The 13,081-nt window shown below is 58.4% G+C and overlaps 1 protein-coding gene across 1 annotated transcript; it reads right to left on the bottom strand.

Moving 5' to 3' along the window:
* Positions 1 to 5,373: 5,373 nt before the first annotated feature.
* On the bottom strand, positions 5,374 to 11,590 carry RABIF (RAB interacting factor). The gene is made up of 2 exons (XM_068986156.1): positions 11,465 to 11,590; positions 5,374 to 7,696 (listed from the first exon to the last, which is right to left on the bottom strand). The coding sequence occupies exons 1-2, from the start codon at positions 11,588 to 11,590 to the stop codon at positions 7,451 to 7,453; spliced, it is 372 nt and encodes a 123-aa protein (XP_068842257.1). The 3' UTR covers positions 5,374 to 7,450.
* Positions 11,591 to 13,081: the final 1,491 nt, after the last annotated feature.

Below are 13,081 nucleotides of genomic sequence, written 5' to 3'. Positions count from 1 at the left end.
CCTGCTGGCGGGCGGCCCCGCAGCGCGGACGAGCTGGTCCGGGTGAGGGCGGCGGGGCCACGGCGCCGGCAGAGGGCGCACGCGCGCCCGCCCCGCCGCCAGGGGGCGCCGCGCCGGCCGCAGGGGCTCCGCGCCCCGGGCGCCGACGGCGCAGGCAGGGGCGCCTCTGGCCGCGGGCCGCAGCGCGGAGGGGCCGGCCCCGCCGCGCCCTGAGAGGCCGGGGAGCACGCGCGCGCCCCGGAGCCGCCCCGCTCGCCCCGGGCCGCGCCCCGTCCGCCAGCCCGCCCTCCGCCGAAGCCCTGGGAAGGGGCGCCCCCGCGGGCCTGGCGGGGAGGTGCGCCGCCCGCTTGAGGCTCGCTTCGCAACCGGCGGAGGGCGGGAGCCGCCCGAGGAGAACGCGGACGGGGGCACAGAGGGCGGCAGCCGGGTGCGGCCGAGGGCCGTGCTGCAGTCCAGGGAGGGCAGCCCCGAGAGCGGGCCAGGCCGCCCGGCAGCCCAGCGGACCTGCGGCCCGAGCCGCGGCGTCGGCCTGCAGCGGGCGCGGCGTCCCCCGCGGGACACGGCTGTGCGCCCCCCGGGCTGCTTTCCGGCGTTTCCATGAAGACGGGCCTGCACACATTTCGCCTGTCCTCAAGTGACCAGCTGAGGGACCTCTGAGGTGCGGTTCTAATTCTGAACACCCGAGTCCAACACGCGGGTCCGTTTCCTCGTGTGGGAGGAATGGCTGGAGTTTGGTTTTATAGGGTGCTTGGGCCCCCGCAGTGATACCTCACTGCTGTGTCCTTCGCAGTTAGAGGACTCCTGCCCTGTCCCCTCCTGCAGTCCCTTGCCAGTGTGCAGCAGTGTCTGCGGGTTGGGCTTGGATTCTTGCCCTGGAAACCCTGCAGGGGCGATGACGTCCCCCTGGTAGAGCTCAGGGAGACAGTCGGGGTCGCCCACCAGTGCCCCTGGCTTCCTGCATCTGTTTACCCACAACACCCTAGCCATGCCATCTGAAAGCGCCCTGAACTATTTAAAGATGAAATGCCTGGTGGCTCAGGTGGCTCAAGCCCAGGGCGCCCAGGTGAACTTGGAACTATGAAGCGTGTTCTCTGGTCTCAACCGTGGTGGTTTCTGAGGCTGCCAGCTCCACAGTGGATGTTCTGGTCAAGGGATAAGGGGAGAGTGGGTGGAAATTCAAGCGAGTGCTCTGAAACTTCATGTGTACAAAGCTCAGACGCATAAGCCATTGGGCGTCACTGCCCTGAACAAAACAACTTGCGTGGGGAGTCCTGCTCTGCGGAAGGTGGGCCCGTCAAGGGTCAGTGTGAAGCTGCCTGGCCCTGAACTCAACACCATCATCTGCCTTTGCCTCTTTGGCCTGCACCCCACCTGCTGGGAGACTCAGCCGGTTAAGAACCTCTTTCCATCCTCCACTGACCCAGGAGTTATAAATGCATTTGAAACAGTAACATCCTTCTGTTACTTGTGGGATTACCCAGCTCCATACCTTGACAGTATGCTTCTTTACATCACACCAATTAAAATTAGTCCTTTTACATGGTATCTGGATTTACTTCTATTATCTATTTCCAAGTTTAGATTTTTATTTCTGACTTTTCCATCTCTTTTTTTTCCTCTCTCTCGTCAACCTCAAAAATAAAAGGCAGTTATTTTTACCAGCAAAACAGGTTTATTCAGGAATAGCAGAGAATTGCGACTTGCGACAGGCAAGCTGTGGTGAGTCACAGGCACGTCAGGAGAGCAGAGAGGGATGTGCTTTCACTGAGCTTAGGAGGAGAAAAACTGCCTGTGTGAAAAGTGTCCTGCCTTGTGCCGGGGGAAAACAGCCCTACCCCGTCTCCCTCTTCCTGCTGGTGTTGCAAACGGGGCCTGAAAGTGCCCCTTCTGACCTCACTCCAGGTAAGATGAGGTTGCATATTTTCACACCCCCCACTCATACCTGCTTCGGGAATTTAAAATACACCTGCGATTGGAGGGGCAGGCCCGGGGTCACCTCTAGTGTCCAAGCCTTCTGAAGAATCCTGACAGGCCTACATTCTCTCCCCCATTTCAGAGCAGTTACACGTGAGCCTGGGCAGTGGAGGGGCCAGGGAAGGTGGACGGGCTTTGTGGGCACGAGATTGTCCTGATGGAGGGGCAAAGAATCGAGGTGCCAGGCAGACAGCAGGGCCATCCCCGGAGCAGTCATTCTTGAGCCAGTGTGAGGCTGTGCAGGTGGTTCCCGAGCTGCTCACACAAGCAGGCTTTGCGCAGGACCGCTGGCCACTGTGCGTATGCGGCTGCGCTGGCTCTGACTTGTGGCGTGCAGACCCCCAGTTCCCTGTTGCTCGTCATTTAGGCGCCAAGTCGTGTCTGATCCTTTGTAACACCCTAGACTGCCGCCAAGCTGTGCCAAGCTTCCCTTCCTGTCTTTCACTATCTCCTGGAGCTTGCTCAAACTCGTGTCCATTGAGTCAATGATGCCATCCAACCATCTCGTCCTCTGTCATCCCCTTCTCCTCTTGCCCTTCTCTTTCCCAGCTTCAGGGTCTTTTCCATTGAGTCATCTCTTCGCATCAGGTGGCCAAAGTGTTGGAGCTTCAGCATCAGCCCTTCTCATGAATATTCAGGGCTGATTTCTTTCAGGATTGACTGCTTTGATATCCTTGCAGTCCAAGGGATCCTCAATTCTCTAGCACCTTGGTTCAAAAGCATCAGTTCTTCGGGACTCAGCCTTCTTTATGGCCCAGCTGTCACACCCATACATGACAACAGGAAAAACCATGGCTTTGACTAGACGGACCTTTGCCAGCAATGTCTCTTTTCAACATGCTGTCTAGGCCTGTCATAACTTTCCTTCCAAGGAGTGAGCGCCCTTTAATTTCATGGCTGCAGTCACCATCTGCAGTGATTTTGGAGCCCCCAAAATAAAGTCTCCCACTGTTTCCCCATCTATTTCCCATGAAGTGATGGGACCAGATGCCATGATCTTAGTTTTCTGCATGTTGAGCTTTAAGCCAACTTTTTCACTGTCCTCTTTCTGGAGCCTCCCAAAATAAAATCTGTCACTAGTTCCCTGACCAGGGATCAAACCAGAGCCCTCTGTACTGGGAGTGCAGAATCTTAGCCAAGGGACCACCAGGGAAGTCCTGTTGCTTTCTTTTAAAAACCTACTAGAAAAGAGCACAAAAGATGTACAGCTTAATTTATGACATAACCACTATGCCGACCTTTTAAAAGAAGAGCATTCCCAGCCTTGCTGCAGTCTTCCTGACCTTGCCCTTCCAGACCATGGCCCCTGCTTTTGTCGAAAGTCAAGCATCCATACACATGGGGCTGTTTCTAAGAGATTTTGTTCTACCCTTGAGACAAGCTGCCATGCCTCTCGCAGAGAGAAGCCCTCCCGTCTGGCTCTCCTCCCTGGCTGTCTCGGCTGCTCTTAGTCCTCTGCATTCACATGCAACTTTGAGAATCAGTTGTTGAATTTCACACACAAAAAAACCTACTGGGTTTTTTGATAGGGCTTTTATTAAGTTTACATACATCAGTTTGAGGAATAAGTTGATATTGTCACAATTCTTTTTGTACAGTTGCTCAGTTGTGTCTGAGACTGCATGGACCGCAGCACACCAGACTTCGCTGTCCTTCACTGTCTCCCAGAGTTTGCTCAAACTCATGTCTGTTAAGTCAGTGATGCCATCCAACCATCTCATCCTCTGTCGTCCCCTTCTCCTCCTGCCTTCAATCTTTCCCAGCATCAGGGTCTTTTCCAATGAATGGACTCTTCATATCAGGTGGCCAAAGTGTTGGAGCTTCAGCATCAGTCCTTCCAGTGAATTTTCAGGGTTGATTTCTTTTAGGATTGACTGGTTTGATCTCCTTGCAGTCCAAGGGACTCTCAAGAGTCTTCTCCAGCACCATAGTTCAAAGGCATCAATTCTTTGGCGCTCAGCCTTCTTTATGGTCCAGCTTTCTCACTGTTACAGTTAGGAGTTGACAAACTTTTTTCTTTAAGGACTAGATAAATAGACTTTGTGGGCTGAGGCAAAACTGAGAATTTTATGTAGATATTTACATGCCCATTTACAAAGGCAAAACCATTCTTAACTTGAAGGCTCTTGAATCTCAGTAAATCAGATGTGACTTGGAGTGGGTCCGGCCTGTGGGCGTGGCTCTCTGGCCCATGAGCTCACTTGCTCGTTCTGTGTTGTGGGCTCGCAGACTTATTGTCAATTTCGTTTCCTAGTTCTCTCTCCAGCTGTATCTAATCCACTATTATAAGCTTCCCGTGAATTCTTACTTTGGTTTTGGATTTTAAGATTCTAGAATTCACTCCCCGGCCCCCCATGTCTGGTATCTCCTTTAGAGTAAGCAGTTATTTTACAGGCTTGGTCTGAAAGCTCCTATATTCCCTAGCCTAAGGGGCCTGTTCCATAGTCTTCGTTTTATTGGTGTTATCATCTTGTCTCATACACTTGGTTACAGCTCATTGCGTTCAGGATGCAATAAATTAGTAATTAGCGACACTGCCTGTAGAAAGGACTCAAAAACTTACGCTGATGGCATTTTCCTCTAGAGGCTTTTATTGGCTCCTGCCAACACTGGGATCACTGGAGTCCAATGCTAAGGCCGCGAGTTCGAGGCCGAGCTGCAACCCCTCAGAGCCTTCTGCTCCCCACTGTTTCACCTGCTCCTGGGCCAGAGGACTGGGGGCCCTCACCCCAAAGTGAGGGGTGGCCGCCAGGGGCACACCCGTTGGCAGGCCCTACTCCCGACTACGCAAGTCATCAGAACCGCCCGTCAGCCTCCTTGAAGACGGGAAACGCCCCTGGGAGGGGAGCGCCCACCACAGTGAGCCCACCACCCAGGGCCTCCGTCTTCTCAGCGATCCTGGTCCAATAATTCTCCAAACTCCTGTGAGTACCCTGCTGCGGCAGGACTTTTACAATGCTGTGTGCCGCCTTCTGAACTGACCTCACCGGGGTGGTGAGTAAGCCGGTACCCGGGCAGAAGGCCTCGCCACAGCCACAGGGTGGAGTTACTCGAGGAGCCTTGTGCAATGGGGTAACGGCAGTAGACGTCAGTACACGTACGGTTCTGGGTCAACACAGGAAGGCCTTGGAAAAGCCCACTGCTCCAGCGCAAGAGGTGGGGTGTGTGTGTGTGTGTGTGTGTGTGTGCGTGCGTGCGTGCGTGCGTGCGTGCCTGCGTGCCTGCGTGTGTGTGTGTGTGGTGGATGACGACCCGTTTCACGGCAGACACCCAGGGGCTGGTTATTCAGTGGAGAGACCCCAGGATAGTCCTGAGCCGCAGGTTTCAGCCCTCCTCTCTGTCTCAACTTCTATATTCGGCCCAAGGATGTGCAGAAGTCTAATTGCCACTGCTTAAATGCATTTATTTCTTTCAAATCAAGCTGAAAAGGCAGAGAAACAACTATATTTTTGGCTACTGGAGGAACAATGTTTGGCAATTCTCAAAAAAAGAAACACAAATGGCAAGTATGTCAAATACTCATTAGCAATGAGCACAAATGAAAACAAGACACTATCATTCCTCCCATCACAGTAGCAGCATGTTCATTTAAGACGATAAATACCGCGTGAGGAGCTGCCGGGCAGGAGGCTGAGGGGCTCCGCCACTCCGAGGCGCCACGTCAGGAAGCGGAGCCCAGGGACACTGCCCACCCCACGAGCCCACGGCTCACGAGCGCGAGGAAGTGACAGGAAAGCGTGGACAGTCAACTGGCATCACATGATTTACGAGAAACCGGAGGCAGTCTAACAGCGGATCGTTTAAACAAGTCACAGCACAGAAGTACAAGTGGCTGCTCACCACGATGGTGGGCAGAGGTGCATGTTTCCTGCGTGGGAAGCCTGTACTTTGTTAGATGGAAAAAGTAAGTTATGAGAAAAAATATGACCTCATATTTGTTTTTGAAAATCCTACATGAGTACACGCAGGAAACCACTGACAGGAATGTACACGCGTCACCGTCGGCAGTCTCTGGATGGCACAAGTATGAGTGATTAGAAACAACTTCATGCACACGTCTGTATTTATCTGCAATGACTGTATACCGTTTCTGTGATTGAGGAAAGGAAAGGAAAAGTCTAATTTAAAAAACACTGCCCAGGTTTTGGCTCATAATTTGAGGGGCTGTATGTCCCCAGAGGCATCTACGTGGTTTGTCCCTTCTGACCCGAGGGGATATGCTCAGTTTTTCTGCAAAATGCCACAATCACGGACGCCTGACCGCCCTCCTGCAAATCGGTTTTCTTCCAGAGCCTGTGAGTCTACAGCCGGGACTGAAGCCACCTGCCCAGGTGAGAGGCTGGTTGCAAAACTGTGTCCAAGGCCCGCACTTTAGTCGGGGACCCTTAGAGTAAGTTCTGGGGGGAGGACGGAGAAAGCAGCTGGAAAATGGGGAAAGGAATGTCTGTAAGGTCTCCATTGCGTCCTCGCTCCCGTTCTAGCCTCCTGAGCCTCGGAGGCAGGGAATGTGGGAGGAGGCCGAGAACCTGGCCTCATGGACTCCTGAGCCGGTGAGGCATCTCAGAGAGACAGCAGAACCGAGAAGGGTGCTGAACGTGGAACTGTCAGAGCGGCCCCGCCACAGCAAGAGGCACTGGACGGAGGTCTGGCCCCTGGAGAGCCCTGCTGAGCCAGCTCTGTGCCGACTGTGTCGCCTCCCGTGGGTGCCCCGGAAGGCTTACGAATCCAGGAAAACCACACAGAAAGCCGTGCGAGATACGGCAAAGGCCGCCCCCAGCACCCCACCCTCTCCACTTGTCCTGGGAGATGCCGGGTGCACAGCCAGGGCCGGGGTCTCCTTGGCGTGGCCGACAGACAGAAGCGCACACCGGATTTGCAGCTTACTGACAGCAGTGACAAGCTGACCCAGAGAGAAACCACAGCAGGGTGTGAAGGGAAGGGGGCCACGTCCGCCTGCACAATGAAGTCTCCATCAGCCCCAGGAGAGGCCCCCGAGGTGGTCTCAGATGTGTGTCCAAAGTAAGGTACTTCTGAGGGCTGGCTGGAATCCTGCAGTCTGGAAATGATTTACTCTCAGAGAATAAATTACTGTAGACAAAGTCAGCCACACGAGTCGCTCTGAGGTGCTTGCGTGCTTTCCTGAAGGAGACCCAGAGGCACGTTTCAGTGGTCAGCACCGTCGTGAGTGCTCCGGGTCACGTGTCCTCCGGGCGGACAGCGGCTAACTCCTGAGTGGGAGACAGGGAGGCCGGCGCGGGAGGGAGGCCGGGAGGGGAGACCTGCGGGAGTACCGTGTCCTGGAGCCGGGAGAGAGGAGGGGGAGACGACCTAAGCGAGCGCCCGCGCGGAGGCCACAGGGAGGCGCGTGGGCCTGGGCTGGACGGCCGGGTGGCGCTCACGATGGACGTCAGTGCAGGGCAGGCGACAGGGCGGTCCCCGGGGAAAGCTCTAATAGCAGGGGGAGCTGCGCCCCCCGTCACTCATGGGAAACCCGGTCCAAAGCCACGTAGAAACTGTCCTTGTCATCCAGGCAGTGCCAGCCGATGGGGCCCACCTCACAGTCTGCACAGACCAGGAACTTGATGTTGCCCACGTCCTTGGTGAAGCCCACGTTCTCGAAAGTGAACATGTCCTCCACCAGCCAGTGCTCCTGCAGGAGGTCGCCCTCCGGACCGCCGCCGCTGGCCAGCGCCGGCTTCTTCCTCATGGAAGGGAGGAAGAGCTGCAGGGGAGAACACAGGCCAGGGCCGGCTCACTCCCCGCGGCCCAGAGCGCCCCGGCCAGGGGTCCTCAGGAAAGCGGGCAGAGCGCGCCCTGGGTGCGGGGGGAACCGGGGCCTCCCCAGGCGCACAGGGCCCGCCCTCCTCCGCTCCCACCCTCCGGCCCGACGCACCCGCCTTCCTGCCAGCTCCTAAGGGCTCCCTAACACTTGGCTCACATGTGACAGCCTCGGGTCTCCTCCAACCAGACAACCTGGACTACCTTCCCATGCCTGCACTTTTCAAAGTGGCTTGACTGAGGCACAACTGCCACACACACACAACTCAAGTGGACAACCGGACACACAGCACACTGCTCAGCGGTGAGCCTTGGCCACACCATGAAGATGACAAGGATCCATCGCCCCCCGTTTGCTCACACTGCTCCTAGCCTATCGTTCTCTGAGACCATCTTATCTGTTCACTGGCTCAGCTGTTTATCCGGGTCTTCCTCCACCAGGTCCATCTGCCCGCTCACGAGCACATCCCCAGTGCCTGCCACAGCACGGCATCCAGAGCAGAGCTCACGCGTTTACTAACAGGGTAAACACCGGCTTTCTGGCCTCACTGTGCTCCATCACTGTTACGAATATGCTGCATTCAGAAAAGGAGCAGGAAGAAGCCTCCTAGAATTTGGACTGTTATCTCCAGGATTCTGCACCCCCCACCCACGAGGAGAGCCTCCGGTGCACGCGCGCACGCACATACACAGGCAGTCCCTGTGATTCCTCCCACGTGGTGGACCCTAGCTAGCGCCTTGGTCCTGGACAGCCTGCTGAGCTGCACTGGACTCGGGGATTCTGCTGATGTCTCGGGGAAACCTCTTGTGCTTTTTTCATTAATTATCCACAGTACCCTTTTAAATACAAAATATTCTTTCTCTTTATAAAAATACATTCTCATCATAGAAAACTTGGCAAGCATGCTACACTGTGTGTGTGTGTGTGTGCGTGGTAAGTTGCTCAGTCATGTCCAACTCTTTGTGACCTCTGGACTGTAGCCCTCCAGGCTCCTCTGTCCCTGGGATTCTCCAGGCAAGAACACTGGAGTGAACTGCCACGCCCTCCTCCAGGGGATCTCCCCAACCCAGGGATTGGACCCCAGTCTCTTGCATCTCCTGCACTGGCAGGCGGGCTCTTTGCCTCCAGCCCCACCTGGAAAGCCCATGCTATACTGTAGTTGAGGATAAAAACTGTTACAAGACAGAGTGCACTTCGGTTTAGCACAGTCGCTCAGTGGTGTCAGGCTCTGTGACCCCACAGACTGCAGCACGCCAGGCTTCCCTGTCCATCACCAACTCCCCGAGCTTAATCAAATTCATGTCCATAGAGTTGGTGATGCCATCAACCATCTGTTAACCTTTTTTGCAACTGTCCCTTCAGTAAGTACCTGTGGTGCTTTTAAAGCATGTCCATACATTCTCTGACAGTCCTCCCAAGCTTTGGACACCTTGCCTCCCCGCTTGAGCCTGGTGGGCTGAGGAGAGGGGAGAGGCAAGGTGAGGGAAGGCTGGGCCTCTTTTGCGGGTTTTTCTTGGAGCCCGAGTGGGAACTGCGGCTTCCTTGAGACCGCTGGCAGAAACGGAGGAGCACCTCACCGCAGCCTGTTCCAGACGCTGGGATCCTCCCGGTCCACAGGTGGACACAGGCGTGAGCAGGCTTCTGAGACAGCCCCTCTGACTGCTGTTCCATCAAAGACCCCCAGTGGAAGAGCCAAGATGTAGCTGGGCTTGGCCAATCCCCAAATTCGTGAGCAAAATGGTTTCACGTCACGGTCTAGAGCAATTCTGTTCTGCAACAATAACCAGGGCGAGGCTGCCTAGAGAGCGGCAGCATGTTCCACTTTGATTCCTCATCTCTTACTGTGATAAACGACAGACAACGTGCCATTAAGGACATTCACAGCACGGTGCCGCCCTCACTGCCATCCACCTATCCGTCTATAACCACACTCACCAACACCCCTGACACCCACCCTCCCCTTCCTACCTCCTGGCAATCACTCGTTGGTTCTCCATTTCTAAAATTCAAAAACGTCTCACAAACGGAATGATACAGTAGTAATCTTCTGGGACCAGCTTTCTTCACTCAGCAGAGCTCCCTGGAGAGTCACCCACGTTGTGGTGCCCAGGGTGCGGCTGTCCCACAGCTCCTCAGTCACCCCTGGGAGGCCCTGGGCTGTTGCTGGGTCTCGGCTCTCAGGAACCAAGGTGCACTGAACTCTGGTGCCAACACGTTCTCATCCCTCCCCCGCCCGGGGACGGAGGCGGGGAGAACGCCTGCTGGGCCCTGTGAGGTGCCCGCTTAGCTGGAGAACAGCCCACTGCCACCCACGCGGGCTCTCCCCTTCTCTCCCCCCAGCCCACCTCCTCCGGCTCTCCTGCCCCGACCACCCATCCCCTCAAAAAGCCTAAGGAAGCGGCGACTCCGTTCCCTAATTTACTACCCTTTGCAGTCTCAAGCCCTTCACTGAGTGTTTCTTTTCTCTGTGACTGCAATTTCCTCTCTGAAACCTGAGTTTTACCAAAGGACCGAGAACATTTTATAGAGAAACTGTTCATCGTACTTAAAAACAACACGGACCGTGGGACTTACTCGCGAGGGCCGAGCGCCTCACTCCCTCACTTAAACCCCAGGGTCTGTGTCCACCCTCCACCGCTCTCTGGGCAGCGGGCGACCCACACGACGTGGGCGGGGCTCACCGACCCGGAGCGCTGGCTCCGCGTGTTCTGGCCCGCCCTCAGGACGTCCCCCGCCTGCCGTCCCTTCCTCCCGCGCCCACTCCCCCCGGGGCCCCGCGCCCACTCCCCCCGGTCCCGGCGCCCACTCCCCCCGGGGCCCCGCGCCCACTCCCCCCGGTCCCCGCGCCCACTCCCCCCGGGGCCCCGCGCCCACTCCCCCCGGTCCCGGCGCCCACTCCCCCCGGGGCCCCGCGCCCACTCCCCCGGGTCCCCGCGCCCACTGCACCCAGTCCCGGCGCCCACTCCCCCGGGTCCCCGCGCTCACTCCCCCCGGGTCCCCGCGCCCACTCCCCCGGGTCCCGGCGCCCACTCCCCCGGGTCCCCGCGCCCACTCCCCCGGGTCCCCGCGCCCACTCCCCCGGGTCCCCGCGCCCACTCCCCCGGGTCCCCGCGCCCACTCCCCCGGGTCCCCGCGCCCACTCCCCCCGGGTCCCCGCGCCCACTCCCCCGGGTCCCGGCGCCCACTCCCCCGGGTCCCCGCGCCCACTCCCCCGGGTCCCCGCGCCCACTCCCCCCGGGTCCCCGCGCCCACTCCCCCGGGTCCCCGCGCCCACTCCCCCGGGTCCCCGCGCCCACTCCCCCGGGTCCCCGCGCCCACTCTCCCCGGTCCCGGCGCTCACTCCCCCGGGTCCCCGCGCCCACTCCCCCCGGGTCCCCGCGCCCACTCCCCCCGGGTCCCCGCGCCCACTCCCCCGGGCCCCCGCGCCCACTCCCCCGGGTCCCGGCGCCCACTCCCCCGGGTCCCCGCGCCCACTCCCCCCGGGTCCCCGCGTCCACGTCCTCTTCCCCGGGTCCCCGCGGAGCGCGGCGGCGCGCGGGAAAAGAGGCAGGAAGTCGCGACAGCAGGGCCACGGACACCGACATCTGGGTCTGAGGAACTGCGGCCCAGGCCCCGCGGAGCTCGGTCTGCGCGGCCCGGCGTGGGGGCCCCGCGCTGTGTGCGGCCCCGGCGGGACGGGACGGGGTCGAGGCCCGCCCCCCGCGCCCTCACCTGCCGGCGGGAGAAGAGCGCCGCGCCCGGCTGCAGCACGCGGGAGCCGCAGCGCCGGCACAGCACCGCCTTCCGGTTCCGGCCCTCCTCGGATACCAGCTCGCTCGGCGGCGCCGGGGCCTCCATGGCCGCCACCCGGGCGCTCGGCGGAGACGCGCAGCTCGGAGCCGCCTCTTCGCACCGCGCAGGCGCGGCCGCGGCGGCCCGCGCTCGGCGCAGGCGCGGCCTCGGCGCCGGACCCCACTGCGCAGGCGCGGGCCTTCCGGGCCGGGCGGCCGGGGTCGGCGGGGCTTTGTGACAGGTGTGTCCTGGGGCGTGACGGGGCGCTGCTCGGGCTCATCTGGGCGCTGGGCCTCCCTCACACCGGATGGAAGCTGGGCCAGTCCGGGTGTGCGCTTCGTCTCGGGAGCGGCGGGGACGTCCCGATCTCAGAGCAAATCTCAGCCGCAGTAGCGTCCGCGCGACACCTGCTCTCTGGGGCGGAGACCGGGGCCTGGAAGCTGCAGACGCTGCTCTCTGCTCGGGTCGCACTGACCACTCACTGCGGGGCAAGACTCGGTGTTCAAGCGCTTCCCTATGGGGGTACGGTCGGAAGGGCTGCCTTCCGGGGCTCGGGATCCAGGCATGGCCTGCAGCCCCTGCTCTGGGTCGTTCCAGCTTCTCATTCTCCCCGGTTAGTCTTAAGACGTCTAGCTTACTGGCTGTAGTGTGGCGGGCGCGGTCTTCCCGAGGTGGCAAGGGAAGCGGAATAGGAAGGGGAGCCAAGTCTTGTGAGGAATGTCTCGTCTACCCAACCACCCCGGTCGGCATGTTTTTCTTCTCCTCTTTGTCCTTCATTAAGTCAACCTTTGCTGAGCAATTAATATACTACAATATTCTACAATTGTAGAATGTGAGCATACTATGATGATCGGCACTCTGTACTGGAAAACACAGTCTAAACAGGAAGACAGACACAAACACAAGGACATACGATAAAGACAATCCGCAGAACAAAGTAAACTGGAAGCACCGATTAGGAGTAATTCCATCTGGGGAGTCAGAAAAAGCTTTACCGAGGTAACACTCTTCTCAGAACTATTTGGGAAATGGGGAATAAGTCAGCGGTGAGGACAGCCTGGGGCCATCCTCTCTTCATCCCCCCTCTTCTGCCTCCCCTCTTCATCCCTGAGAGAATGAGTCACAAGTGTCACCACTTGGTTTAATCAGCAGGCACAATCCATCTGCTAGGGAAAGGCTGGCAGGCCTCTTTCCTGAACCTCTTTGGCTCCCCCTTCCCTCTGCTCTGGAAATATCAGGATGTTTGCAGTTTGGCAAGCGTTCTGCGTAGCTATTTGTGTCACATGGCACAAAACCGAGGTAAACGGTAAAAGGACTGGGGCGACTAAAACCCTGAAATTCAAGCGGGTACAAAACCAGCCCAAGATTGCCTCCGCTTTGTTCCCTGTGGTCTCCGCGTCAGGTCCAAGTGTGAGGGGAGGCCGTGAATGTGCCGTTCGGACAACCTCACGCCGGTGAGTCTCCAGAGGCCTCTCAGCTGCCTAACAGAGACAGAGCAGTTAGTGGCAAGCACACGAGAGCGGGCTGAAGAGGCAGGGCTACAGCAGATCTCTATGC

The sequence above is a fragment of the Capricornis sumatraensis genome, chromosome 14 (assembly GCF_032405125.1).
Source record: "Capricornis sumatraensis isolate serow.1 chromosome 14, serow.2, whole genome shotgun sequence".
NCBI classification, from domain to species: Eukaryota; Metazoa; Chordata; class Mammalia; order Artiodactyla; family Bovidae; genus Capricornis; species Capricornis sumatraensis.
Note: the sequence above shows the minus strand (reverse complement) of the source record. Positions and strands in the feature narration are given on the sequence as shown.

Bases quoted from the DNA above. Each gene is read 5' to 3' on its own strand.
- RABIF (XM_068986156.1), bottom strand. From the start codon at position 11,590: ATGGAGGCCCCGGCGCCGCCGAGCGAGCTGGTATCCGAGGAGGGCCGG. The intron at 7,697-11,464 runs GTGAGGGCGCGG...TCTCCCCTGCAG, and splicing joins CGCTCTTCTCCCGCCGGCAG to CTCTTCCTCCCTTCCATGAG.